General features: G+C 44.1%; 2 protein-coding genes across 2 annotated transcripts; both read left to right on the plus strand.

The window, feature by feature from the left end:
• Positions 1–4,061: 4,061 nt before the first annotated feature.
• Positions 4,062–15,077, plus strand: ppp2r2ab (protein phosphatase 2, regulatory subunit B, alpha b). The gene is made up of 10 exons (XM_079289857.1): positions 4,062–4,305; positions 6,317–6,385; positions 8,929–9,026; positions 9,683–9,848; positions 10,464–10,576; positions 11,408–11,585; positions 11,722–11,886; positions 12,799–12,968; positions 13,692–13,783; positions 14,177–15,077. Exons 1-10 carry the CDS (start codon positions 4,299–4,301, stop codon positions 14,454–14,456), a joined length of 1,338 nt encoding a protein of 445 aa, XP_079145983.1. The 5' UTR covers positions 4,062–4,298; the 3' UTR covers positions 14,457–15,077.
• A 1,201-nt stretch (positions 15,078–16,278) lies between these two features.
• bnip3lb (BCL2 interacting protein 3 like b) lies at positions 16,279–26,756 on the plus strand. Its single transcript, XM_079289864.1, has 6 exons — positions 16,279–16,747; positions 19,479–19,704; positions 21,472–21,550; positions 21,966–22,069; positions 23,337–23,486; positions 24,079–26,756. Exons 1-6 carry the CDS (start codon positions 16,684–16,686, stop codon positions 24,125–24,127), a joined length of 672 nt encoding a protein of 223 aa, XP_079145990.1. The 5' UTR covers positions 16,279–16,683; the 3' UTR covers positions 24,128–26,756.
• The last annotated feature ends 1,190 nt before the right edge of the window (positions 26,757–27,946 follow it).

Genomic DNA, 27,946 nt, shown 5'->3' on the forward strand with positions numbered 1-27,946 from the left:
TGACAGGGAGGGGAATTGATTGACCCCCAACATTGTCCAGGTGGCCCACACCTTACTCTGTAAACCCACATTTTTAAATCTTGGTGGCCCTCTGGTGGACAAAAGATAAAAACAGAAGAACAGAGGAGAATATGTGTTCATCCTCACTAGCACATTTACTGGACAAATGTGAGATTATTGACAAGACAAGTAAAACAAGGTAACATTATCAGCTTATTGCTAATGTAACTGAACAGGATGTAGAAAAGTAGCAATCAAGTGTCAGTGGCGTTTCTCCTTTTACGTCCTCTATGTTATTCACATACCGTTAAACCATATATATGTCGTGGTAACGAGCAGCTGTAAAGAAGGTAGAATGTTCTCCTGACTGTATCTGATCACGGTGCATGATAACATGTTGCCTCAGGGCGCAGCAGAGACATTTGTTTTACTCTCCATGAGAGCAAAATGTTGAAGAAACATCAGATTTAAGGATATCACATGTTGCCTCGCTGTTACAGATGTCAAACATGCTCTCACTCGTGATCATCGTCCAGGTCATTCAGTTTCTAAAACGAGGAGCTGTAATTTATGCACACATTGAAAGGCTTCAGTCATGGATGAACACATCATAACAAGAAAGTCTTGTTTTTTGGGGCCTCGCTGTTTCAGACAGCAACACAAGCTGCTTTCAGCCTGGCAGGAAGTCCGGCCAGCCTCAATAGGCCGAGCTGTACTCTTGAGATTCGAGCAGTGGACATGAGTTGGACAGCTCAACCAAATTAAAAAAAAAAAACATATTCTCCCAAGAATGCAGATTGGGAGCCTTGAGGATAGTTTTGTCTTTATTTGGCAGAACACCATTAGCCAGCCCACAGCAGCGTTATAATTCCTTTGTAAGCATTGCAACAGCCTGCTACTTTTTCTAATAATTGACGCTTTGTTATTTGTTGTTGGCCATGCTAGCAGCATTGCTGTGGGGATGGCAGTGTCGGTCAGACCAAAATATCACAACAACTAGATGGATTGCCATGACATTTTATTCATGGTCCCCAGAGGATACAGAATTAGATTTATTGTCCCAGAGGGAGATCTGTTTCCCAGCCAGTGCAACACAGAAACAGATATAGACGATGCATAAAGTCGACATGAATACTTTCATGATCCTTCAGTATCCCAGCTCACAACAGTGTCAGCGAGGCAGTTTGTTCAGGGCTGCTATGGCAGAGGGCAGAGACCGGGACTTGAATTACAGTAGATTGTAAATTGGAGACCCACTGTAAACAAGGTTGCACTCTCACTGTTGTTGAAAAATAAGCTCTGGTAATTATTACATTATTAATTATTACATTATTAAAATGTAAGCTAATGTTCCTGTTACTCTCAGTAACATTAGTCCAGATCGATTTTTGGGGGCAAAATACAGTTATTTACTTTCAAGGAAAGTTTTCAGCTTTTCTTTTTTTGAATTGATAAAGGAGTGACGATGCAGTGCATGCTTTGAATTCCTTATAGCTTTCTGTATGGTGTTCTGAGCAGACCGGATGGCATGCAGCAGATGACAGAAAGTACATTACAACTGTGAGAGACTTAAGACTTGACTTTGGACTTGCAAACAATGACTTGTGAGCATCTCTGGCAGAAGGGACAAGACTCCCGCTGAAGCGAGCCCTTCTCCATTTAAACTCTCATAGCTCCGACCAGGTGATAGTAATGTAAAGTCTTAAGGGGGGGTGAACACCTGTCTTTTCTCTTTTCAGCAGGTTGACATGTTTGCATGGTGACATTTAGTGACAATGCCAACAGATGGGCAACATCTTCACTAATCTTGAAATGAAATGAACTATCATCAGGTCAAAAAATACTTCGGTTTATGACAAAATACCTGCAAGAACTAATGACATCCCCATCAGCCACAACTGTGCTTTAGTGCTGAGTAGCAAAATGTTAGCATGCTAACACGCTAATCTAACATGGTGACCATAGTACCTGCTAAACGTCAGCATGTTAGCATTGTCATAATGGTGTCCTAGCGCTGGCATTTAGCCCAGAGCACGACCGTGCCTACGAAGTGGAATTTGATTTGTGAACCTAAAAGCATTTAAAAAAAAAGACATTTAAAGAAAGACTGAGTTTTTCAGGAATAATCCACAGACCTCCCTGTGAACAACTGTCTTTACAAAACTAACAAAGATAGCAGCCCCAGTGAAAACCGCTGGCAGCAAGCTTTGTGGCTCATCCTTCAGGATGGATGCATGAAACTCAGGCTGCCAGCTGGTCGTCACAACATCTGAGCCTTTTGACAGGGGGGGGGGGGGGGGGGGGGACATTACCCCCCCCCCCCCCCCTGGCATTCCTTTTATGTCTTTGCTGGAAGTTTTTTGTGCTGTCTCAGTGATTTGGGGCAGGTGCTGGCCCACTGCTGCTGGTTGTTTGAAGAATACTTGGGGGGGGGGGGCGGGGGGTTTGGGGGGGTCTTGTCTTTGGAAACGTCAATTATAGGATGCCAAATCATTGACAGGTGAAGTGGGTCAGAAAGCAGTGCCTGGGAGTGAATTGACAGCTTCACTGAGTCTAATCAGATATTGCAGTTGGCAGTTTTGAAAGTTCCCCTCCAACTGTAGCTCCCGGCAAAGGAAATATTCATCGTCTTTTCTTTTGGGCTTGTCATTTATTCCTCACATTCTTCCTTTTTTTATAGCAAGGAATGCTGGATTTCTCTTTACTTCAGTGGGCTGACTTCTTCTGAACGAGATGAAGGATCTGAAGTGTTCATGTGGGCGGTGCAACTATCACTTGCACATCTGAAGGCCTCCGTATTTGTGGTGCTAGGACATATTGCAAGCTCTTAAATCCCCCCCCCCCCCCCCCCCCCCAGAGGCCACCAACAGACTAATGTGAGGACGTGAGAGATGTCTTGTTTGGAAATTCTGACAGCCAATTCTAGACACAGCAGAGGTCCATTTTGGATTTCAATCGTCATGCATGGAATTCTCTTATTGCTCTGCTTTCCCTTGCAACTTTAAAGGTAATGTCCCTTAAGGCCTCATTTATACAAATGTCATTATGGCTCAGAATCGATACGGGACTTCCAGCGTGTGATTTTAGTAGGTGTGGAGAAGAAGAAGATAAGGCTGATGATTAAGAATGGGCTCATGTTTGTGTATCGCGGATGAAAAGTGACTGCATACACAAATTTTGCTGAGTATGTTTTTTCCTGGATTTATACTGTTTCAGTTACAATCTGACATCAGGTAATCTTTTTAGTTATTCAAGTCAAGAAGATTCTCGTTTTTTAAATTGTTTTAATACTGTGCTCTTTCCTGTTATGAGGAAATATTTCAGAACCAGGGTAAACTGACGTGTGTTGGCACATGCAAGGAATTTCTCTCACATTTTAAAGAGCATGCAAATGCAGATTTACAGCGATGATAACAACATTTCATTTGTTAAATATCAAGAAATAAGTTGGGCAAACATACATAAAGGCCAGTATATACTATAGTGTTATGGTAGTGCAAGAGTGCATGGCGGTGCAAAGGAAACGAATAAATATGTATAGTTACTGTATAGACAGAGGTGATTTATGTGCACACATTAGTGGAGAGAGTATAAGTGCTGTATATACAGTGTGCTTAGACGTAATATATTCATTCATTTTGAGAAAGCTTTCTACAAAAAATACGACCACAACTTTAGAAAACATCCCTGAATTGGAGAAGGTTGGTTGATAAGTTGGAATGTTAGTCTCATTTAAATGGATACTTAGAGATGCCACATCGGTCCTTTCACTGTGGCCAAACTACGTACTACATTGTATTTTGTCTTGAGTGCTTTTCATCACAAGACATATGAATACTTCCGTAAAAACGTTGCTCAACCGGTAGTATTAGGCTACTGCTTCGGTAGGACAGTGTGACACACTCTCCATCCGTTCAAGCTAAGTGTTTCTTCATCTACGTGCACGCGCGTGCCTGTAAATCTGCCATTATGTGTGCGCGTGCATTCTAAAAACCCTTTGGTTCACGTGCGGAAGGAGAGGGGTGGGGAAGAAGTGACTTGTGGGATGCGGCAAGAGAGAGAGCGAGAGAGTGTGTGACTGACATATAGAGTGAAACAACATCGAGGGGAGCGGGAAAGAGAAGGTGGAGAGCAATAAAATAAATCGTTTGTGGTGAATTTAGCGCCTGACATTCAGGTTTGCGCAGACAAACTGCGGAGAATCAGCGGAAGAAAAAGTTCAGACTCCACTAACCAACGCGTGGGAGTGGGAAGCAGGATCGTGACTGACTGAGACAAGCTCCACTGTCTGTCTCGTCATGGCAGGTAATTCATTCTACCAGGACACACAAAAACACACGTAAACGCCACTAACAGGGCGGTATTTTTACAACAATCCGCTCCAACGAGCTCTCTGCCCCGGACGGCTGCAAGATTTTGCTAACCCAGCCTAGTGTCAGTTAAGCTGACGGTTGCTAGCTAACACAATTTAGCAGCTAGTGCTAATGTTAGCCAGTCAGGAAACTCGAGTGTCATCGCCCATATATCTGGCCAGTCTTTGCCGGCTACAGCTAGCTAGCTAGCCAGCTGCTGCTAGCTAACGATAGCTTGTTTACCACCGGCCTGGGACCAGTCTAGCTAGCTAACGCTGCAAACCTTGTTAGCCAAACATTGCTATCCGCAACGCCAGCCCTAAACAGCTAACTTGTGCTTCTCAGACTTGTGCGCGGGATTTACAAACTACTATTAAGTATCTTGATCTGATGTTGATGTTGACGCAAATAGCTATGCGGTCTTTCGCTCCAGTGCACACATTTCTCAGACATGCCATGACTGGTTTGACAAGCCAGGCTAGCTAACGTTAGCTCAAACTTTGACATTGCCCACATGCAGGCTAGTTCTCCAGGCCTGCTGCAGACTGAACAAGCTGTATTATTCTGTGCAATGTCTGACTAAAGGGACTGAGGATTTAAGTGAGCCAGTATTGGGGGCATAAATATGCATAAGTGGAAATGTTCTCCTCTCAAGTAAGATTCAGATACTCGAGATTTTCGGTTGCCTAACGTAACGTTAGCATTTCAAATTTCATTCATCAGCTGATACTTGTGCAGTTAGTGTAGAGTTGTTAAAAATGATATGCGGCTTAACGCCACTGTATCCAATTGGGATTGTTTGCTATTTATTAATTTAGCAAATAACTGGTCACTACTGGCATGTTTAGGACGTGCATTTGGGCGGGGAAATTACACTGGTTTTAGGGCAGAGGCATTGCACATCATCCTTTTGTTGAAACTGACTGACTGGGATGGTTTGAACATTAACACATCTGTTTACTGTGTGCATTTTCTTCTGCAAGCAATGCAGGCAATCTATGAGAGTGCTACATTTAGTCCTGACCAGCACCAACCCTGTCCTGGCTGTTTGCTTTAACATCATGATTCATCTCAGAATACTGTGTATGATGAAGCCACGGTGACTCATAAATGTCCTTGATTATTCTGCAGAGCTGTTCCACAATGTGTTATCGACAAATCGGACCAGTTTACATTGTGTTAATAACAAATGATCACGTGTTAAAAAAAGAAGAAATATGCGGAATTTATCTAGGTATGTTGTGCAATGAGCTGTGTTGTGGGATAACCTGTTGAGGCGAATGATGGTCATCAAACAAGCCAGCATGTTTATTCTTGTTGATCTATTTTTTTCTTACGAGTCTGGCGTAAGAGCATGTCCTGCCGGTATAACAGTGGCCCAGCCTTAAAATGAGAGCTGTTTCAAGACTGCCATCACCTTTTATTACTGTGATCTGGAGCTAAGTACATGATTTGCAATCAACTAGTCTCTCAAAGTGATGAAACTACCGTGCTAAGGCTCAAATTTAGTTCCTCATATAGTAGATGCAGTCATTCTTATTAAGTTAAAGATCTTCGACATCCAAGTGGCATGTTTCTTAATATTATAAATGTTTTTTTGCCTCTTGATGTGCCCAAAGCGTAGCTGGCCTTGCAGGTATCATGTGTGGAACACTTGAGGAAATATCTACATCTTGAGTTTAGTTTTAGAGAGGGAGTGCGCACATATGCGACCGCACATATTTCGCAACAGGTCTACCATCTCGCCGCAGTTCCAACATCATTTCAATTATCCCATACTTATAGATGTGCAACTATTTGCAAGTATCAACGAGGTAAAACATTGTGTCGTTAATTACTGCCGAGCCACTCTGTTCCTTACATTGCACGGTAGCGGGATTCTCGCGATGTCACAAGATCACGTGAGAATTGCATGATTACATATCCCATATGAATGTTTGTTTATTTATTTTGTGTCTCTGCAGGACCTGGAGGTGACATGCAGTGGTGCTTCTCTCAGGTGAAAGGAGCCATCGATGATGACGTAGCTGAAGGTATGAGCTTTGCCAAAAGCTAGTATTTGTAAAGCACGGACAGGCAGAGTGTGTAACAGCAGCTCAACGTCTTCCACATTTGTTCCTTTCCCACCGGCTAGATGTCGCTCAATTTACCTGTGACGAGCCGTGATGCAACGCACTTAAACTGTGCACTCCTTGCTTTAGGACGGTAATACGACGGGTCTTAACCCCTAACAGTCAATTGACTGGCTCGCCATGTGCGGTCATCATGTAGATGACTAGAGAGTAGGTGCCATTTTTTTAAAAGGCTCATGATGTTAAACTCCCATGTAACATAGTTCTCTGTGGTGCCACTTCTGTCTTTACTCGTATCATACAGCAACCTTTATTTTTATTGGAGCTGTGTGTGTTCAAGTAGTCTTATTGCAAACCGATCTCCTCTTCCTGCTTCACAATAATAACTTCACCACCGGAAAGTCACTGGAAGGTTCTTATTGCTTCAGGAAGTGCAGCCTTGTTTATCACTGCGGTTAGTGACCGACTGCTAAGTCTTTTGTCGATCAATTTGGAATCAATCGGCAAAATATGGACTTTTTCTTTCAGAGGATGCTTTAGTATTTCAGGAATGAATGGTGAAAGAGTCAGCAGCCACAGTGAGCTCGGTAGATGAAAAGCATCAGATGACGGGTGCCACTTTGGCTCTTTCCTGACTACAAGGAAGTTCTGCAGCAGAGCCGTCAGCAGCCCAGATGGCTGCTGATGGACAGAGGTTCAGAGATTCTGAATATGTCCATGAGTGTGAAGGCTTGTCAGACACAGCACAGCAGGTAATAATCCTAATAGACTGCAGCAATAATTTCCCACTTCTCTGAATTCAAGGTAAACGGTAGAATTGTTATTAAACACACCGCGTCACTGTATTTTACCTCCAATGTATCTGGCCAGTGCTGTGCATTTCCTGATAATGTTGCACTGAGTTGCCAATTTGTTATTTTGCCTACCCTCGTTGATGTAAATGGGGTGGACAAAGTGATACAAACAACTGCCTCTGAAACGCAGCACTATTGTTGGTCTTTCTGCAAAACTGTGGCGGCACCCAAAGAGATGCAAAATATTTTCCTCATGCACCTTTTTGAGAGAGAATGTATGTAAGAATAGTTCTCTTGATTGTATGTCATCGGATGTTTATTTTCGCTCGCTATTCAAATTGCCAGGTAATTGTAGGTTATAATAACCTACAATTACAATAACTTATTGGATCGCGCCACTCTTTTGAGTGAAGTCTCAGCTGCAATCTAAACGGTGACAACATGCTCAAGACAGTAATGTTGTTGCTGTCCAAACGAGAACCGGTTATAAATTAGTAAAACCCGGCGTATTGATATGGTCCGGGGTTAAGGGTTCTGCTTTCGGTACTTTAGAATTACAAAATGAGAAAATAGCAGCGTCGCCAACCTCCCCGCACTGTCTCTGTGCCTGTCTTTGCACAAGGGGCGGAGTTGTGCTTTACTCTGACACACACACACACACCCCGAATCCGGCTCACTATAGCGTGAGCAGTTTAGCAAAACATTTGGCCAACAAGCAGAACATATATGTGCAGAAATACTCAGTTTGTCGAGCAGCCGTCCATCCTCGTCCACTGCAGGTAACGTTAGCGATGCCATGCAGAGTTTGCAGATAAGAACAGGTTAATGAGTGAAAGCTAATCGCTTAGCTAATTTTTTAACCGTGAAAGATTTTGGAACTTTTTGTGTTGCTGCTCAAGTAAGACTAATTGTTTGCGTACAAGGATAATAAAGCAATGTTGATTCTTTTGTTAATTGTCTTTTTTTTAAATTTATCACAAAACAATAATAAGAGTATCGAAAAGAAACCGAACCGATGAGCAGTATCAGTAAGAGTACAGGGATACGATACCCATCCCTACTGACGGTAGAGGGACAGTAAAATGGTACATTATCCGTGGCCACATTTTCACTCTCACTGTTCTTGATTTATGCAGTGTCCACATACAAAGAGGGACTTCCACTATCATTAATATGTAATGCATCTTAGTGATGCGGGCAGCTGCTTTGCTGTGACTGTGAGTTTTGTTTTTTTAAACCTGTGATGGACATTCCTCTTTAATAACAATAATGTATTTGCTTCCCTAGTAGATGAGCAGTTTTAAGTATGTATAGTCCAAATATATTGCCCCCTACGTTTGGCCTCAGGGTACAATGTTCACAAAGACCTCCTACAACCTTTTGCAGCATTGTCCTGCTCCAGCGGGTCAAATAAGTGTGTACGTGTGTGTGTGTGAGCGAGGTTGTGTTTACAAAGCAACATACTGCTGCTGGGGGAAGCGTGTGATGCTGGGGGAGAACTAGGTAACTGATCATTTCCCGTCTGCTCTACATGCTCTGGCACACTCGTCCATCTAGTGCACTCTGATTCTAGCACAGATGCATCCAGGGTTAGTTTGGATTAAGTGAGTGGCTCCTCATTGTCTTAAGTATTTGTCCCCTCTTCACCTTAAAGGTCTATATTATAGGTGCAAGTTTAAATGTCCATTGTTTTTTTGTTTTTTTTTAAAGCGGACATCATATCCACAGTGGAGTTTAACCACACAGGGGAGCTGCTGGCCACAGGAGACAAGGGTGGCCGTGTAGTCATCTTCCAGCAGGAAATAGAGGTACAAGTTTGTCTTTTGTTGCGTTTTATTCCCACACATGATTCATTTTAGAAAAGCTCAGCCCCTGAGCTCAATGACTCAAAGTCTAAAACAAAAAAATTATTCTAGAAACTATTCTGAAAGCAAAAACTGACAGAGGGACTTCATCTTCTGCTCAGGGAGACATTACTTCACTACATCTTTACACAGGAGATAGTTGTTGGTTGCTATATTTGTGTTACGAATGCTAAATACAGCTACTTTAAATTAGTGGCATGCTTTGTGAAAGTACTGGTCAGTTCTTATTTAAAATATGGTTATGTCTTTCAAATGCAAAATAAAAAGGAAAGAGAGAGTTGTGTTTAAGACGAGGACGCTGTGTCGGCTTATCTCTACTATATGAATGGAAACGCATCCAACATCTGCAACAATCAATCGACCCAGATGTGCACATCACCCGGATGAGGAAAAAAACAAACCCTGAGCCAAACTCCTTATCCTCGCTGCTTTCTTAGTCAGACATCTTTCTCACCATTCTTCCCCTTGATGAGTTTGCATGCCTGAATTTTTAACAGAAGTGGTCATCAATGGCTTCTTCTTGTCTAACGTCTGCTCCTTTCATCTTTTTGTCTGATATTTTCGCTCTCGCTCTCTCTCTCTCTCTCGCTCTCGGGCAGAATAAGAATCAGCCTCAGTTCCGGAGCGAATACAACGTTTACAGCACTTTCCAGAGCCATGAGCCAGAGTTTGACTACTTGAAGAGTTTGGAAATAGAAGAGAAGATCAACAAGATTCGTTGGCTTCCTCAGAAGAATGCTGCTCAGTTCCTGTTGTCAACTAACGGTACGTTTGTCATTTCTAATTGAGCACACGTGCCCAGATATTTAACGGCAATCTGTCGTGACTTTTCATTTCAAATTCATACCGGTGACATTAAAACCATGATGAACAGAGAAACTAAAAATAGCCCCTTTCACACTTCACAGTCAAATGTGAGCAAGAACTGGAATTATGTCAGAAAACGTAAGGAGTTTTCTCTGCAAGATGGCAGAATTCCCGGGAATCTTCCTGGTAGTTTTGAGTAATGTTTTCTGCCGTCTACCTCAAACATAATATCCAGGCTCTCTCCTCTCCTTTTCCATCATATCACAGTGACGCAGTCATCTCATAGAGGACACGTTACTGGTTCTGTGTGTGACAGATCGAATGGCTTTATATAGTCTGTGGCTGTAGACCAGCTACTCGAAGACCTTAAGTGCCATTTTTATTTTTAAATCAATGCCAAAAAGCACTAATTAACCAACAGCTCTCAATTGTCACTGGAGATTCAAAGTTCTCAGAAATATGCAAACTAAAAACATCATGTCCTGAAAAATTCCTTTTGACCTTTCTAGGCAAAGAGTGTTCATCTGTCCTGGGTGCTTTATTGTTATTTCTATTTATTCTTGTCTTTGACAGATAAGACAATCAAGTTGTGGAAAATCAGTGAACGAGACAAGAGACCAGAGGGTTATAATCTCAAAGAGGAGGATGGACGCTACAAAGACCCCAACGCTATCACGGGACTGCGGGTCAGTCCCTGAACCAAACGCAGCCAGACCAGCTGCCACCTAGAACTGAAAACAATCTCTGCACAATGTATTGGATGCTTGGTGTATTGAGAGAGCGGTGCGCCCAATTTAGAAGGAATTTAGAAGGAAATGCAGACTGCATTTCATCAAGCGTCAGTATAACCACGTGGGCCGGGTCATCTGAGCAAACGGGTTATGTGGTTACGGTTATTCTGGCTCTTTTGTAGGCTCAACCTGGGTGCTGGCAGTTTGCTGAGATCACCAAATTAGTAAGTTTTCCTGCCTCAACCGGAACAGGTGTGACAAAAAGGAACTGAGTCATTTTAATAGGACAAGCTAAATGTTGGCCAAGCGTCGTCTTTATGCTGACATTCCTGAGATCAGCTGGACTACCAATAAGACAACACCTTTTGTGGGTGTGACATGGGTGTGTGGTGGCTTTAACTGTGGCTGCCTATCAACGTGCATCTACACAGGTCATAGTTTAGTAGGATCTACAAAATATTAATGGTTGGGCCTCTAACTTGGAAGATAAGCTAAATTTGCACCGACTCTGCAGCCAGCGAGTGCAGCACATCTGTAATCTTCTTATGACCCGCTGTGGAAGCAAATCTCTTCATCACACTTAAGATTAGAGTGTGTGTTAGTGCTATCTTAGTCAATTAAATACATAGACTACTGCGTGACACACTACATGCTCTGGTAATGAAAGTCTAAGAAGAGTTTTAAGTCGGACGAGAAGTTTGTGCCACAAGGAGCTTTCGGGGCTTCACAACATCTTCCTGTCTTTGTTACGAGTTTCAGATCATGTCCCGTCTGTTCTCCTCTCAGGTACCGGTTTTAATACCCATGGACCTCATGGTGGAAGCCAGTCCTCGGAGGGTGTTCGCCAACGCTCACACCTACCACATCAACTCGATCTCGGTCAACAGTGACGAAGAGACTTACCTGTCTGCAGACGACCTCCGCATCAACCTCTGGAACCTCGAGATCACCGACCGCAGCTTCAGTATCCTTTAAATACTCGTCGCCATCTTTAATCCGTGAAACTCTTCTCTGAATATGAGATTGTCTAACGCCGGGCTGATCTAGGCAGCGTCTCAATCACCCAACCGGTTTCTTCCCTAACCCCGCACTCTTTTAAGACATTGTTGACATCAAACCGGCCAACATGGAGGAGCTGACGGAGGTGATCACAGCAGCGGAGTTCCATCCTCTCCAGTGCAACACCTTCGTCTACAGCAGCAGCAAAGGAACCATCCGTCTGTGTGACATGAGGGCGTCAGCGTTGTGCGACAAGCACTCCAAGTGTGAGTGCCCACTTTGGTCCCTTTTTAGATCGCCGTTCCTCGACAGGTGGCTTAAGTGTGGGATGTGGCTCTCTGGAGTACATGAAACCGCCGGTCTGTGGAGTCAGACCTGCAGGTTGTTGCCCCTCTCTCCCCTCACCACCATCATCATCATCATCAGGCCCACATGCCCATTGACATGTTTGTCATTGTACTCCTCAACTATAAGCCCCATTTTATTTTGTGGAGATTACATATCAAACTGAGCAGCAAAGTATTGATCACAGAGCCTCACAAACATTTGGACAACTGTCGTTGCTAGTTTCAAGCCCAGTGCCCACATTGTGCAAGTAGTTGATATACTTGCACCCATGAGGGTGTTTGTTTTAAGATGAGGTGTGATCGGGTGCATCGCCATCTTGAAACGGCAGAATGAGTTGTGCCATTGACCAAACAATATCTGGTCTAAGTTCAAAGGTCCAGGATTTTCCTGCTATTTAAATGCTGCAAAATCCTCTGTCACACATTCAGAGGCTTCCCTCACATGTTTTTTTTCTGATAAATTGTGTCATGAGTGCTGTTTTTACACCTTGCCTTGAAAGCTGCACACATGGCTGTGTCTGCGCTCAGCGTCTCCTCTCCTCATCCCTCTGTGTGTAGACGTAGTTTGTGGGCCTTCTCCCCCTAAACGGCAGCGTTTTAAGGCTGATCTCTTCAGAAATCATGCTCTGCCTCTACGGCATCGCCCGGCTGAATCCCGCGTGTAACGCAGCCTCTGGATTCAGCACCGGCTTGTTCGTGTTTAGCCTTTTCAAAAACATTTTCTGCCAGGAGCAGGCCCACCTGATAATGCACTGTGGAGAAACCCGTCTATGCTGCGTTCAGACTGCATTTCATCTTCATGTTTGTGTCGTGTTCCTTCCTCTTGTCCAGTATTTGAGGAGCCGGAAGATCCCAGCAATCGTTCCTTCTTCTCCGAGATCATATCCTCCATCTCGGATGTAAAGTTCAGCCACAACGGACGCTACATGATGACCAGAGACTACTTGTCCGTTAAGATCTGGGATCTGAACATGGAGAGCAGGCCGGTGGAGACCTATCAGGTAAGACTGACAGAAGCACAGTAACTATGTCTGGTGTAAACTGGCTATGAGCAATTTATCGTTAGCACTTAGCTCTGCTCTTTGAGGGTCTGGTCAGTGATACTGTAATAACAGCAGCATTAGAGACCGGTTCTTTATCGTTAGTGCTGCACAACAAATGTTGTTACCACACCGATAAAGATGTGAGTTTAATGTCAGCGTCATGCATCACTTGACTTGAACCTACACAAAATTTGTTACAAATAATTTCACTTAATATATTTAACTAAAATTCACCTGTGCTTGTAATGTTTTCTTAAAGTTTTAACAGAAATTACACGAAGGTAGTATTTATGTGATTTTTACACACTAAACATAATTTTATTCTTATTTCAAATGTAATGACCAATGTGTATTTATAATGTTTATACTGTGTTGTAGATCTTGTGTTGTTTCTAATTTAAATATAAAAGCAAAGATTTTCTTTTTTCCCCTCTTTACAAATAGTGGCCACACCTTGTTTTTTTTATCTTACTTGTAATTCCACATAGTGACCACTTGGTGGCACCATAATTTCATGGTGTTGCTGTTCTCTGGGCTTTGCAGCGACTGCAGTCTGTTCCGTTGTGATAAGCTTCTAGATTATGCGATAAGGACATTGATGTGTAACGTGCACAGTGCGATGCTAACAGCGATGTGCGAGTCTCTTGGTGGCCCCTTCACACCTGCCTCTGATCCCTCCAGGTCCACGAGTACCTGAGGAGCAAGCTGTGCTCGCTGTACGAGAATGACTGCATCTTTGACAAGTTTGAGTGCTGCTGGAATGGCAATGACAGGTGAGGACGTGCAGGAGGGCAGACCAACCAAGGCCTCCTAAAAAAGACTTTTCTGAATATCTTTGGAGTTGGACTGTTGTTGGTGCTGTGTTTGAAATATGATGTCACAATTTTTATTTTTACTGACTGTACCTGCAAATTAGTCATAGTCTTGTAACTATTAACTGAGATTTCAATGTGCTACTTGCAAGACCTACTTTTAGTAGTCTGTCTGAGTTTTAAAAAAAACTTTTCGAAGTGTTGATAATTCATCAGTGTACCAATGGTGCATTTACATTAAGCCTTTTTCTCAGATTTACACCTAAAACACGTGGATCTTGTGATAATAATCATTATTCTAAGGTTGTTCATGTTCAAGGCTCACACATCTGTCTCATGCCCCCTCCCCATCAGTGTGGTGATGACCGGCTCGTACAACAACTTCTTCCGGATGTTCGACCGCAGCCAGCGGCGGGATGTGACCTTGGAGGCCTCGCGAGAAAACAGCAAGCCCATGCAGGTCCTAAAGCCCCGCAAAGTGTGCGCGGGCGGCAAGCGCAAGAAGGACGAAATCAGCGTGGACAGTTTGGACTTCAACAAGAAGATCCTTCACACTGCCTGGCACCCCCAGGACAACATCATCGCAGTGGCGACGACCAACAACCTCTACATATTCCAGGACAAAGTGAACTAACGACGCGGTGAGCTGAACGTGACATCTGGCGCGGGTAACGTCATGTGTACCCCCCCACCCCCACCCCTCCCTTGCAGCCTCATCCAGGGTGATCTGCTGTAACGCCAACAAACAGCATCCCTGTCCGTCACTACTGGGTGACCAGACTTTGCCACTTTGTTCTAGATGTGGACAGAGGAAGCCTCGTTCTTGCCCATCATCAGCCTGTTCGTGGCAGAGTAACACCTGCCTTGTTGTTTAAGTGATGTTGTGCCAATTCCCCCCCTCCCCTCCCCACTTTGGTATGGCTTTTTTGGGGGGCCAGCCCACCTGCCCTTTTCTTCCCCTGGGGTACCATGGGTAAACAAGTTTAATTTCCTTAAAATTCTGAATACAGACACCTTTATTTTTATAACTTTCCCTCCATGGCCCTGTGGTAGAAAATGAAAAACACTTACCGGTAATTAGTATGTCCCCTTCTTGTCCTATGCCATTGTAGTGTTTATTTTTCTCAGGAAAAAAATGCCACTTTTTTTTTTTTTTGTATACATCTTTTTATTAATTCATCTGTTGTACTGTCATAGTATTCTTTGAGTCTCTTCACATGTCTACCCTCATTCATTAAACCATACGTACTCAACAGTCACAGTCCCTGACTCACTCCCCACTCTCACTCACGGGACAGCGACACCTCAGCGGTGGCCCCCGGGAGTCTGAGAAGCACAGTTCACTCATCCGTATTCACAGATTGAGGAGTCGTCCCGCTCACCGCTGCTGTGCCTCGGGCTCTGGGTCGGTCAAATAGGTCCAGACTCAAGACACTTTTTTTTCTTTTTCTTTTGAATTGGCTCAGTGTCTCGTCATCTTCGTGCATTGGTTCCTCTTCCTCCTTTTGTTTGTGTTCGACAATAGTCAGGTATAAGAGATGGCCTATTCAAAGATAATTATTATGATTGTCATATTTATATTAAAGAGAAAAAAAAGTTCATGTCACCAGATTTGTCCAGTCCCATTTTGTGAAATGAAACTGGACCGTACACGTGTTTTTGAGTGATCTTTAGTATTGTCTTCCCATGGTGCACCACAGCGCCGAAGCAGTACTGCGCAACAGGGAAAAGCTTTTGATTTGACACTGGACTCTTGCTGCACCAATTTAAGTACTTGGATGTGTTGGAAAATTTAAAAGAAAACATTTGAGGCATTAAGTCACTTAAAGGTGTTTGTTTAAACTACTGCAGACGTTATTACTGCTACTGTGTGTACTGGTACAAGAAGCTGCACATGGATTTGCAACAGTTGATCTCTCCACACGTACCGGTATTTAAAATGTGGACAGGTCAGACTATGATGATGCCTCTACTAATGTATAACTACAATTTTAAAGTATGACAGTGAAGATAATAAAGGAACTACTTTTTGCACCCTTGTGATTGCCTGATCGTTGATGACATCTCATCTCTGTTCTATAGCGTTGTCCAATGTGTTCTCCATGTTGATGCCTCTCAGGTCCCAAATCCATGTAAACAAAAACACGATTTAATTGATTAGAACACCTTCAGCTGTAAAAGAGATGAGGGTTTTAAACAAGGAGTGTCATGCTTCTCCATTCGGGTTCCTGCTGGTTTTCAATCATTAAGAATTGCGATCACATGGTCAGTTTCCACCTGGATTGGTGTGAACCCAGCTTGTGGTCTGTCCCTCATGTGACTACTGGACTAAAATGAAAACCACCCGCGCTGGTACGTAACGACCACTGGGGGATTACTGCAAACAGCTGATGTGGTGTCTGGTTGGCTGCAAAAATGTGCCACATTTCTCTACTGGCACGAGCAGTGTACGTGGTCGCACGCACACCTCATATCTAAGCATCAGCTCATGTCTTGTTTGATGTACTTTCGATCAATGATCGATGCTAATTGCTCATGGACGCTGTAGCCCGAGCGGGTGTGTTTTTTCCCCCTAACCAGTTATGCAACAACTCTCCCTCTTTTGTTATCGCCGGGACAGTGTGACGTCTTCACCCAGCTCCGGGAAGGTCTGAGCGGCTCGCGGGCGCTGCTGCTGCTTCCAGACCAGCAAACGACTGGAAAACAAACCGCCGCGGCGCGTTAGCTTAGCTACTCTCTGAAAAAAACATAAAAAAGTGGGACTTGCGCACGTCTGAATGTGTGCAGATAAGGTTGTGCGCGTTTTGCACTGAATTGAGGCTTTTTTTTAATGCAACCCGCCCTGCTCAGCAGCCGCTACGATGTCCGACGCTGCTAACGCGGTTACTTCTACAGACAATAACGGAGACTCCACCGGGCTTCACGGTAAGATAAATCACCACATTACTGGACTGGACCAGCCTGTCAAGTGTGTTTTATGTCAGGAACCGGTCGGGGTTTCACGTGTATGTGTTTAAAACACGTTTTTGAGTCTTCTTAATTATTAAATAGTTTATTCTCCCAGTTTTGTCTCTCTTTTTGGCCGCGAAGCTACACTGACAGGGGGGTAAAGTGGGAACGCTGTGTTCCGTGTTTATTGACAGTGGCGGAACCAATGGCGTTCCGGCAGGCTTGACTGACGGTTAAATGAGCCAATCAGCGACTCACGCGAGGAGGTCGAGGTGGGTTTAAGCTCTGTCAACAAGCCGAGGAAGAAACGAAACAAAAAATGGGTGAAAATTTCGGCCATTTAACACGTAGTCGCTGCATTTTACAGTCCGCGTTATCTAAAGAAATAGCAGAAACATGACCAGATATCAAACGTTTGTTCCCTCAGTATTTTAATCTTTAAACAAATATCCCTTTTAAAAGTAGTTAAGGATATCTGACTAAATCACTGACTAAATTATCATTCAGCAAATAGCATGTTTCCCACAGTGCGCTCACTGCATCACATGACCATTCGAATAGAACAAGCTACATGCCGTACCTCGGCTTGCTTCAGCCATTAGACGCGTAAACAAAGGCCTGTTTATGAACCCTGCTGCACTGAGTCAAGGGCTCACTCAGTAAAGTTTCACAACACTCAGTGGGTCCGTGACTAGGCATGATATTTATGGCCACAGTGACAAGGGGACAGGCGTTTTAGACATGAGGGAGAGGGGGGGAGTGTTACAGCACTTATTTCAAGAGACATATGGATTATTTTTTTAATAGGATCAGATAGCCAGTGATTAATAGTTGTGGAGAAAGCAAGTTGCCAGTAATACGCTGGTGGATGGGAATAGTATTCTACCCTCAACAGCATGTTGGCTCATATGAGGTGGAAAGAAAGCAACAAGTGTCATGTTCAAGTCTGGTATTCCTCTTGTACATCTTTAAAACAGCCCAACATCATTGTTTTCCCTACTATATCTACCTCTGGGGCCCCATAATCCCTTGCTGACTGAGCCAGGAATAACCTAAATTATGAAGTATATGATTCACTTTAGATTTTATTGACAGCGTCATGCACCAGGACATATTAGGCCATAGCGGTGCATGCTGAGACACCGCTTTAGGGACAATGAGACCATGCACAGATCCGGTGGAGAGGCCTGCAGCGTGATCTGATATGTGAGACTGTGTTATTTCTGGCGTTTCCTGGAGCTCTTGCGTCATGTTTGTATGACACTTGGGAACTTCGGGCAATAGGGCAGCCTCGGCCCACCTCCCGAGCCTCAGAATCAGTAGATCAAAGAGGTCACACCGTGTCCGCTTCCTCTAAACCCACCCAACAGCTGATAACCGGCTCTGTGGCCAGAATGTTCGGATGCTCCAGCGCCACGGCGATGTGGTTTTGGAGACAATGGGCTGTCGCCAGCGGCTTGGCTCGCAGTGCGCTGGGTAATCCGCACGATGAGTGCAAGTGCTGAGTCGAGGCCGGTTTTATGGGGGAGGGGGGCATCGTTTGGGTAGTGGGGTATAACTGGCCGGATGCCTGAACTGTGAAACCCAGTCCCCTGAAAGCTCACATGGACATGGTGTTTACTAACTGTTATGGGGTCATGTGACCTGCAGGAGGCCTTCCTCTTTTTTATTTTAGCGAGGACAGAAAGAAAAGAGGATTTTGATGAGGTATATTAGCCCCCCCCTCCAAATACTTTCCCTTGCTGCCCTCCTCTGTAGTTGTAACTTATAACCCGCCTCTGACAAGCCGTGCCTCCTCAGCTGCCTCCATGCCCGAGTTCACGTACAAACAGGGCGGGCGTCGTATATCACAGTCGAGGTCCACAAGACACCACAGCTCACACGCAGACAGGCATTTACTGCCCTTTCACCACACAGCATTATATAGACCTTTACTCCTCTGACTGCCAGGCTCAGGCTGTCGTCTCTTTCCCAGATGAGGACAGGAAATCATTTTGACACCTTTCCTCTCTTTCTCATCCAGCCTTCACCTTGGTACACCTGGCAAGACCTGGCAACACCCCAACTGCAACGTTCTCTCCCCATACTGACAGATTTCTGACATATTGTCTGGACTATCACTCTGCAGAAAGGAAGAAAATAAGACCAATACTGTCACTACACAAATAAATCAAAGTTTATTTTTCTGAGTAATATATAAGAATGTAGAGTTTGGGTCTTTTTTCCACAATATATCGAAATGCAAAAGCAGCAAACGCGTATGTGCAATTAATATAATGATGGTCATATTTGCTTTATTTGTGTCGGTTTAGGGCTCAACTGTTCATGTTTGCTCACTGGGACACTTAACTGTAACCTTCAGCTTATTGGAAGCTCCTCCCTCGCCCAAAGCTTCTGCTTTGCATGTATAATCAAAGGTGAACCTTGTGAAAAACAAATATCAGTGGCGATACCAAAACATAAGATTAGGTAGGCAGTGCATTATCCCCTGCTGTAGAGGCACAGGCGGGCTGTTGTTCTGCCAAAAGGCTGGTTAGAATGAAAAAGAATGAAAAAGAGGACACAGTTAAATGATGCAGCTCATTTGCACACTTCTGGTTTTCGGGGCCACGGTAAGCAAATGGACTGCTCCTCGGGGCATACCGGATCTTGCAGCACTGCTGTTATATGAATGGAAGTTTGATGTTAGTCTGTTTTTCCCCCACAGGGTCCTGGGTGGAGTTGGAGATGAACAGAGGCACAGCCGGAGCAGCCCAGTCGTCGTCCTCCACGACCCCGGGTCTGCTGCCCCTCCCTCAGGTGGAGGAAGAGGAGGCCATGGTGGGGGGGCTGGAGCACGTCCCGTCCTCGTCCTCGATCCACAACGGGGACATGGAGAAGATCCTGCTGGACGCCCAGCACGAGTCAAGCCGCAGCAACTCGTCCTGCGACAGGTAGTGTTGGTGGGGAGTGCTGCTGCATATGTGTAGAAAAGTTGTACAAAGACTTGTGTGGCTCCAGAGGAAGCTGTGTGAAGTCTGATGAAGTTCAATTAGAGGGGTGTAATTAGAGAGAAGTGGCTCAAAGGTACATTAACCGCCACCGGCACAACACACCCACATCCCCAACCGAACTGTCAGTAGTCAAATAGTTACACTATGGGTGATGTAGGCATCAACTTTTTAATAAGGAAGAAGAATATGTGGAAGGAAAAAAATAATATCTCGGGTTCTGCTTCATAGGTTTTGATCCTTAAAAAGTTTTTGTTGACAATGAATCAAGCAATAGTGCAATGCTAAATCACTGCAGTACTCTCCAGTGTACTGAACATGTTGTACCTGTTATTGAAAAAAATAATTTAAATGCAATTTTAAGAATTAGAGTGCATAAATAACATAGATATCAAACTCTTTCTTTTGCTCTGGGATGCACAACATAATGGCTGTTATTCATCCTTTTCTTCCGAACATTAAATCCAGACGAGGGCACAGGAATCTTCACCTTTCTGTAAAAGTTCAGAGAAAGTCACGAGTTCCTGGGTTCACACCAGTCTGTCTGTGTGGAAGACTTGGAGCACGTGGTGAAGTTAGTTTCGCCGTTCTAATGTTCCTCTTAACTTTCCCTCAGTGTAGAGCATTCTGCCTCAGAAGTTACATTCTATTTCAAAGCCGAATCCCTTCCACGCTGTATACTGAGACATACGCCTTGATTTGATATAAAGCTCGAGGATGTTTGGAAACCTGTTTTCCACAAGCTGTTGTCTCCACTTGTTAACGATGCCTGTATAAAGGTGTGAGGTTATGAAACGCACACCTGCCCCTCTGTTCCCTTTGCTAATGGTAGAAATGAATTTATGGAATTTGAATGAAGGGATTAGCATATATATGAATATATTAGCAGCTTTTACAGGTCAAGATCGGTGTCAGACGTCTCCAATACATTTTGACATGAAGGGCTGACACAAGACCTCTGCATCAACAAGCCGCCCTGAAATAAGCAGGAACGCCAACATCAACACGGTGCCGTGTGAATACTTTTAGAACAACCAAAGTGTCGTATTACACAGAATTAATTAGGAACATGTTGTCTTTACTTGTCCTGCCAAGGCACACACACACACACACACACACACTCCCTCAGAGGTCAGAGTACGGGAGCAGCAGGACTTCACTGCTGGGTCAACGTTCCGTAGCGTCCTCGTCGAGGTGTTGTAACGTCACGCTGTAGTGACGACTCAAGTGTTGAACAACAATATTTCATCTTGCAGGCTTAAAGGAAACTTATTGGCTCCACGTCCTGGCAGAATGCATGAAACTCAGGATGCGCTTTGTAAGCATTGATGCCTGTGAGTCGTCAATGATTACAGGTTTTTTATTAAGTGAGTAATTGCTCAATTTCCAGAGCCACATATGTCGTTGTATGTTTTGTCTGAGCAACCACCAAAAATCTTGGTCATGGTGCAAAGTGATGAAAGACCATCTAAAGACTATTATTTGATCGGCAGAATAGCCGATTCATTTAAGTGACTGGTCTTCGCGATTGCACCAAAGCCAGTCGGCAAGTGTCTCAAGTAAATAACGTAGCCGGAGGTATTGATGAGTAAAATGTTGGTGATTAAAAATGGTATTGTTTACTTTTACAAGCAGTCATGAGTTCAGGACATTGCAAATAAACGAGGCGTCTGATTTGTTGTTGTTGTTTTTGAAACGTTTTGCACACAGCCCCCCGCGGCCCCCCAGCCCCCAGGATGACGGACAGATCATCTTTGACGTGGACGTGAGCGGCAGAAGAGACAGCCAAGTAAGAGCCCGTGTGCCTCCATCAGTCTGTTCTCATGGCAACCCCAACCACTGGCCCTGAAGTAGTGTGTGTGTGTGTGTGTGTGTGTGTGTGTACACACATGAGAATGACAACTGCCGTCTGCCTTTTAGTTTCCATGGAGATGGCTGCTGCGCTCGATGTGGGTTCCTCTTTGTTTGGCCCCAGCATGTGTTGTCACTATTAGTTTCACTCTCTCTGTCTGTTGATTTCTGCCAGGAAACATACCACACACACACACACACACACACACACACACACACACACACACACACACGCCATTTAGAAAACTCTGCCTCCAGGCTTTATATCCATGATGACTGTTCTTTCAAGTCAAACAAGACACGGTCTGTATGTTTATATGTGTGTGTGCGTGTGTGTGTGTGTGTGTCTTCAGTCAGAAGAGGACGTCTTGGACAAGGAGAGGGACATGGACATCCTGATGAAGGACGCAGACTGGGTTGCCGACTGGTCCAGTCGACCGGAAAATGTTCCCCCCAAGTGAGTCTCAAACTCGGCAAACAGCAGCGAGATGTTTCCACAGCAGCTGAACACACACAGCTGCTCGTTAGTCATCATCACGATGAAGTTCAGTCTCCAGCACAAATGTAAAACCAGTGGTGTACAGTCACGAAGTAGAAATACTTTGTTACTGTACTTTTGGACATCTGTACTTTACTATTGATATTTCTGTTGACTTTTACTTTTACTTCACTACATTTTGCAAAGAAAACCGGTACTTTGACTCCGATACATTTCCCCTGAAACCTTCGTTACTCGCTACAAAATCAAATCTATCTTTAGAAACAAAATGAATCACGAGAGCAGCGTCGGGACTGTGGTGGAACACAGACTGCCAGCAAGCAGGTTTGGTGAATCAGTGGTCCTAGCAGCAAGTTAAATCATTGGTTCATGACGTTAATGCACAATTGCAAACAAGTGCTGTCAAAGCCGCGGTGTTTGATTCCCAGTGATGCCAGGATGCTACATGCTATAAGCTAGCGAGCGACTACATGAGTAGAATTCCACACAGGACGGGTGGGATGAGGAGAGGTGGACGGGTCAAACTAACACTGTGTTTCCTCCAGGAGGCCGCAGTTTGTGCCGTGTGTGGAACGAGAAGCCAATGCTGATTTATTTGTGACGTGACTTCCGTACTTAAGCAACGCCACTTCCGTCGATATTTTAACGCAAACCACGATCTTTTCCTAAACCTAACGAAGTAGTTTCATCGCCTAAACCTTCGTTGTTTCCTGTGAAGATGGAAGTTTATTTTGAAAAGACAGTATGCATGCAACAAACCAAAACAGACTCATGTTGCTGGACTATTGCAGGAAAAACGCACGAAAAATGAGGAGTAACTTTTCGTAAGATGCATTTGTCCTCTACATCCTCTAGTCTAATGAGCATACTTATAAACGCAACTCCTTCATAGTGTCATATTGCTTTTCGGAGAATTATGATGATAAGTTCATAGTAGATGCAAAAGTATACTTATGTACAATATATTATGTTGAACATTGTTGCTCCTGGATGGATCACAGCAACCCAATTATGTTCAACACAGCTCCATGGCCTTGGTCATGGTGCCACAGCACTTAAAAGAATAAACTTCATCATTCTCACAATTCTGACCCTTTGCTTTTTTATTAACAGCATTTACTTGTACTTTTACTTTCAATACTTAAGTACATTTAATATCAGAAAATGACTTTTGATGGGGGCGTGCTTTGCCGTGTCGTGTCTAATGCGACTGAACATTTTGCAGGGAGTTTCATTTCCGTCACCCTCGACGCTCCGTGACACTCAGCATGAGGAAGACCGGGGCCATGAAGAAAGGAGGAATCTTCTCCGCCGACTTCCTCAAGGTCTTCATCCCCTCGCTGCTGCTGTCGCACATCCTCGCTCTGGGGCTGGGGTAAGAAGATCAACAATCTGACAGCAGTTTAATCACATGTAGAGAACTGATTTAACCAACAATCCACAATTATGTTCCTTTTATTCCATTTCTTCTCATCACTTGACCTCCCCCCCCCGTTAGAAGTTCTCATGTGTTTTATTTTGAATGTAATATTTAGTTGTACGTAAAGGCCACTAAGGGGAGCTGTAGAACCGCGGACTGTGTCCTCCCTCGTTCATGTCGGTGCGGTCGAACTGGCGGAGCAGCTGCACACCTGCTGTCTGGTTGTGAGCAGCGACTCCCGTGAGCCCTTTCTGCCGGCGACAACGCTCGTTAGGATAATCCCGGTTTCCTCAATCAGATAATGTTACAATGTGACACGTTACACGTCTTGTACGTGACGCGGTACGCGATGAGTGTTGATAACAAAGCTTCAGTCATTCACAAAATCTCTGTTGGCCATTCTGGTAGTTTACACGGTGACACAATAAATAACAAATGAACATAATTCTATTTAATTTGCATCGTAAGGAATGTAAACGGCAGCAACAACAACCCAACCTGTGAACATGCACGGTGATGTGTAACCTGCTCGCGGTCCTCTCCACAGAGTGTACATCGGGAAGAGGCTGACCACGCCCACCGCCAGCTCCTTCTGAACCTGGAACTGAAGAACAGTGCCTGAGGAGTGGCCACGAGTCGTCGGAGGAAGTTTTGCTGTCCTGCCTGCTCCCCCCCCCCCTCGTCCCTGAGATATGACATGTTCTCAGGAGAGGTGCATCTGCCTTTCTCCCTCTCTTTTCTCCTCTTTTTTGTTCTCTAACTGTCTGCAGATACCCCTCCCGCATAATATCCTTCACTCATTTGCGTGCGCTTTTTTCGAAAGAATGAATAAGGTCATGTTTCACTTTCCCCAGCGATTGGGTGCGGTGTTTATCAACGGGTGGGTTTTCAGGGAGAGTCGCCGCATCAAACCGAACTCTTCTTCTACACACTGCCCCTTGATCATGTGACAACAGGGGAGGACTGTCCCGTTTTAGAACTGACCACAGACTGGGCCACCGACGCCAGTAGCCCAGCACTCGATTCTGAAAAGGGTTCGACCAAATCCCGCGTCGGCCACGCAAAACCGAAAATGTGAGCATGCCTTTTTTTGAAAGTAGCCATTTTCTTTTTAGCTTTTTCATTTATTTTTACTAAAGTGGTGGTTTATTGAGCGGGTGCAATGATGGAAGTTACCATCGTGGCCATGTTAAACCAACGAGCTCTGGTGAATTGCACTGGGGAAGTCTCTGGCTCTGTCTGCCAGACGGGACAGTAACTGGAAGTAAGGGTGTAGATGTGTGTCGTGTCCCTCTCTGCGAGTGCACTCACAGTATTTCTTCACGGTTGGGTCCTTCGGTCACGGCGCTGCACGTTCCACAAAGGCCCAGGCGTCTGTCCAAACGGTGTCCACGTTGTCCTTCCAGCGAGCTTCCTGGTTTGTCTGCAACATATCGTGGAGCTGGTTTGGTCCCAACAGATCGGTTCTCACTTATCTTTATGATACTGTGGCCATTGTTTCATGTCCAAAGTCATCAAAAAGCATTCGGTACCTAAAGAGTTCTTTACTTGCATTTGTTTTGAGGATTTGTGAGTAGTTTTATTTCGTCTTTCCTGAAAGATGAGTTAAATATCAAACTGGAATCAGTTGACTTTTACTTTCCAGATATTGGGTGGGGGAGGAGAATTGATTTATCTTTGTATCGGAATGTGCAGTGGTGGCCGGCCCCGCTTTCTAACACTCAAACGCGTTTGCCAACATGTCCACAGAAATACTGGCATCAAGCAGCAGATGAAGGGAACTGACTCCAGGGTTTTGACATGTGTCGCGGTGACACTCCAGATGTTCAGCAACTTCCAATCGACGGGGGGGAGGTGTGTGTTTTACCTAAACGGGCTCTACTTTATGTGTAAACACACGTACTTGTCTAGTTGAGTGAGGCCCGCAGCATGATGGAAAAGCTTCATCAGACGTCCGCTTCTCGGCAGTATCTGAGGTTGGACTGTGGCCAGTTTTGTCCCAAGTGGACCTTCCACAGTCAGACCTGGGTCAAATATTATTTCATGTAGAAGTTCAGATCTCCTTGAACACCCATCCAGAGGATAAGAACTCCTAGAGATCAGATCTCTTAGTTACTCAGGAGTAAATTCACTTTTTTTCCCTTCCACTTGATGGTTCGTTTGACGACTACTTTGATAGATGTACAGGTATTGACTGATATGAAGCAGTGATTTTCAGTTTAAAAGGTGAAAATTATACTACCTGACGTTGCTTTGGTTGCCTTTTCAAAAAGACTGCTGAATGATTTTTTACGATTGCTGCATTTCAGTGTTACACTTCACAGAGCAGACAAAGAGGAATAACTTCTATGAGCTCTGACACTTTTTTAAATCAAGGGTTGAGTGTCATAGATGTGAAAGTGTCTGAAAACAACACTACTTCACTTTTTTCTGCTACCGACAGCTACTTGAAGCAAAAGTCCAATTAGCCGCTCTTTGATATCATTTTGCTTGCAAATAATATTTGACCCGGCAGGTCGACTCAGGTCCCGTTGTCTTTTTTAGTTTTCATCACATCCAGACGATAAATAAAAGGTGCCGGACAGAAAAGCATGTAAAAGACGGTAAAATAGAGTCCGCGTGCGAGATGATGCTCCAAAGAACGTTTAATCGATGACCAAAGGTGACGTGTTGAGCGTCCAGCTCTTCTTTGAACCGTCACTGGTGGTCATCAAACACATGTTCACGGATTATCGAGTGTGCAGACTCTATTTCTTCTGTCTTCTCTTTTAGTTTGAACTCTTATGACTCATTAACTACCAACGACGAGCTCCATTTCTAGCACACAGGTACTTTTGTGCGACACACATGGTTACCTGTTTGTCAGCAGTATTGTGGATCCTTCTCTCCTGTTTTAAGTGTCCGTTTTGTTGTGTTTTTTTTCCCGATGTTGCAGAAAGATTGTGAATGCACAGAGAAGGAGTCAAGTTTAACAGATGTGAAAACAGAGCCCTCATTGTTGATGGCGGAGCCTACTGTGAATAGGAAAGGTGTGGAAAGAGACTTCCCTCAGACTGCGATGGTCTAACATTAGTTGTTGTAATGATGCGTTTGCTTTGATTTTCTTTTTCCCACCACATTGGAAGATTTAATCAAGATTTTGTCATTAAAAATGAGCTAAATTAAGCTTTTCCCTGAGTGCGCCTTTTTTGTTTTTAAATTGATGACAGTTCTGAATAAATCACTGTAAAGATGTTTGTGACTTCGGCCTTTTTAAAGATTTATTGCTGAATATCTTAATCGATTAGAGACAAACTGCGGGATTTAACCATGCTGCTAATTCCCAGGGTGTGTAAAATCTAATTTTGCTCAATGCTGCTTTGAATTCCTAAATTGAACGACCTTTTTAATAGAAAATAATTTCCCCTTTTGTTGGTGCTTGAATGTGTTCAAACTAATTTTAATTTTCATGTTTTATTCAGTCATTTTTCAGCGTCTACTTTGAAATAATGGGAGTTATAAATTATATAAGCTATCAGAACTCAAAGTGATCAATGTCCTAAAAATGCTGGTTTTGTTTGACCAGCAGCCCAAAAAATATCTACAATAATCAATTCACCATATATGGAACTATAAGAAGCATCGCAATCTCAAAGTTATCTCAACAATACAACCACAAAAGTGCTTAAAGAGGACAGACGAAGAGTTTAGATAAAGGGGTAAAAGCGAAACGCCCAAGCATGGTTCATGTCGTCAATTACGTGTAGTTTTTGCATCTCCTCGGGCACACACTCAACCGTGATTCAAGTCCACGGCGGCAGGAGCTTTGTTCAGCCGGTTAGCACACATGGATGAGACCTGACGCATCGGGCTAATCAGGAAATCACAAGTTGCTTCCCAACTCGCTGGAAACTCCTACGAACTCTACTTCAGTCTTCATATGAAGAAGATACTGTATGTTTTAGCTGCTTGAAACCAGAGCAAGAAGACCTTTTAGGAAGATGGAGTGCTGACATTTAACTCTTTGAAGCTGAGACGCTACATGTCTCCCAGCGGTGAATCTGCTGGCTGAGGAGGCACTGCACTCCAGTGGCAGAGTGTCCTTCCAAATGTTTCCCCAACAATAACCACGGACGCCGTAAGGTATTCAAAGATGTATCAGTCTATTAATCTTTTTGTTGCTTTCTCTTTGACATGTTACACAAGACAGGTGTATCTATCACAAAGCCTATTGAAACATGATTAGAAGATGTATTATGGATGTAACTTGTTCTGCATCAGGGCCTTAAGCGTGACAGGCTTTTTAGATGTTTAGTTTTCCTTCTCGCTCAATAACGCACAACCTGCACCCTTCTTTCCTCCAGAAACTGACTTTAGCACCGCCATATGAAGAACATCCGCTCAGGTAATGTGGGCCACTTTTCCCTTGTCCTCCG

The sequence above is a fragment of the Melanostigma gelatinosum genome, assembly GCF_949748355.1.
Source record: "Melanostigma gelatinosum genome assembly, chromosome: 18".
Taxonomy (NCBI): Eukaryota; Metazoa; Chordata; class Actinopteri; order Perciformes; family Zoarcidae; genus Melanostigma; species Melanostigma gelatinosum.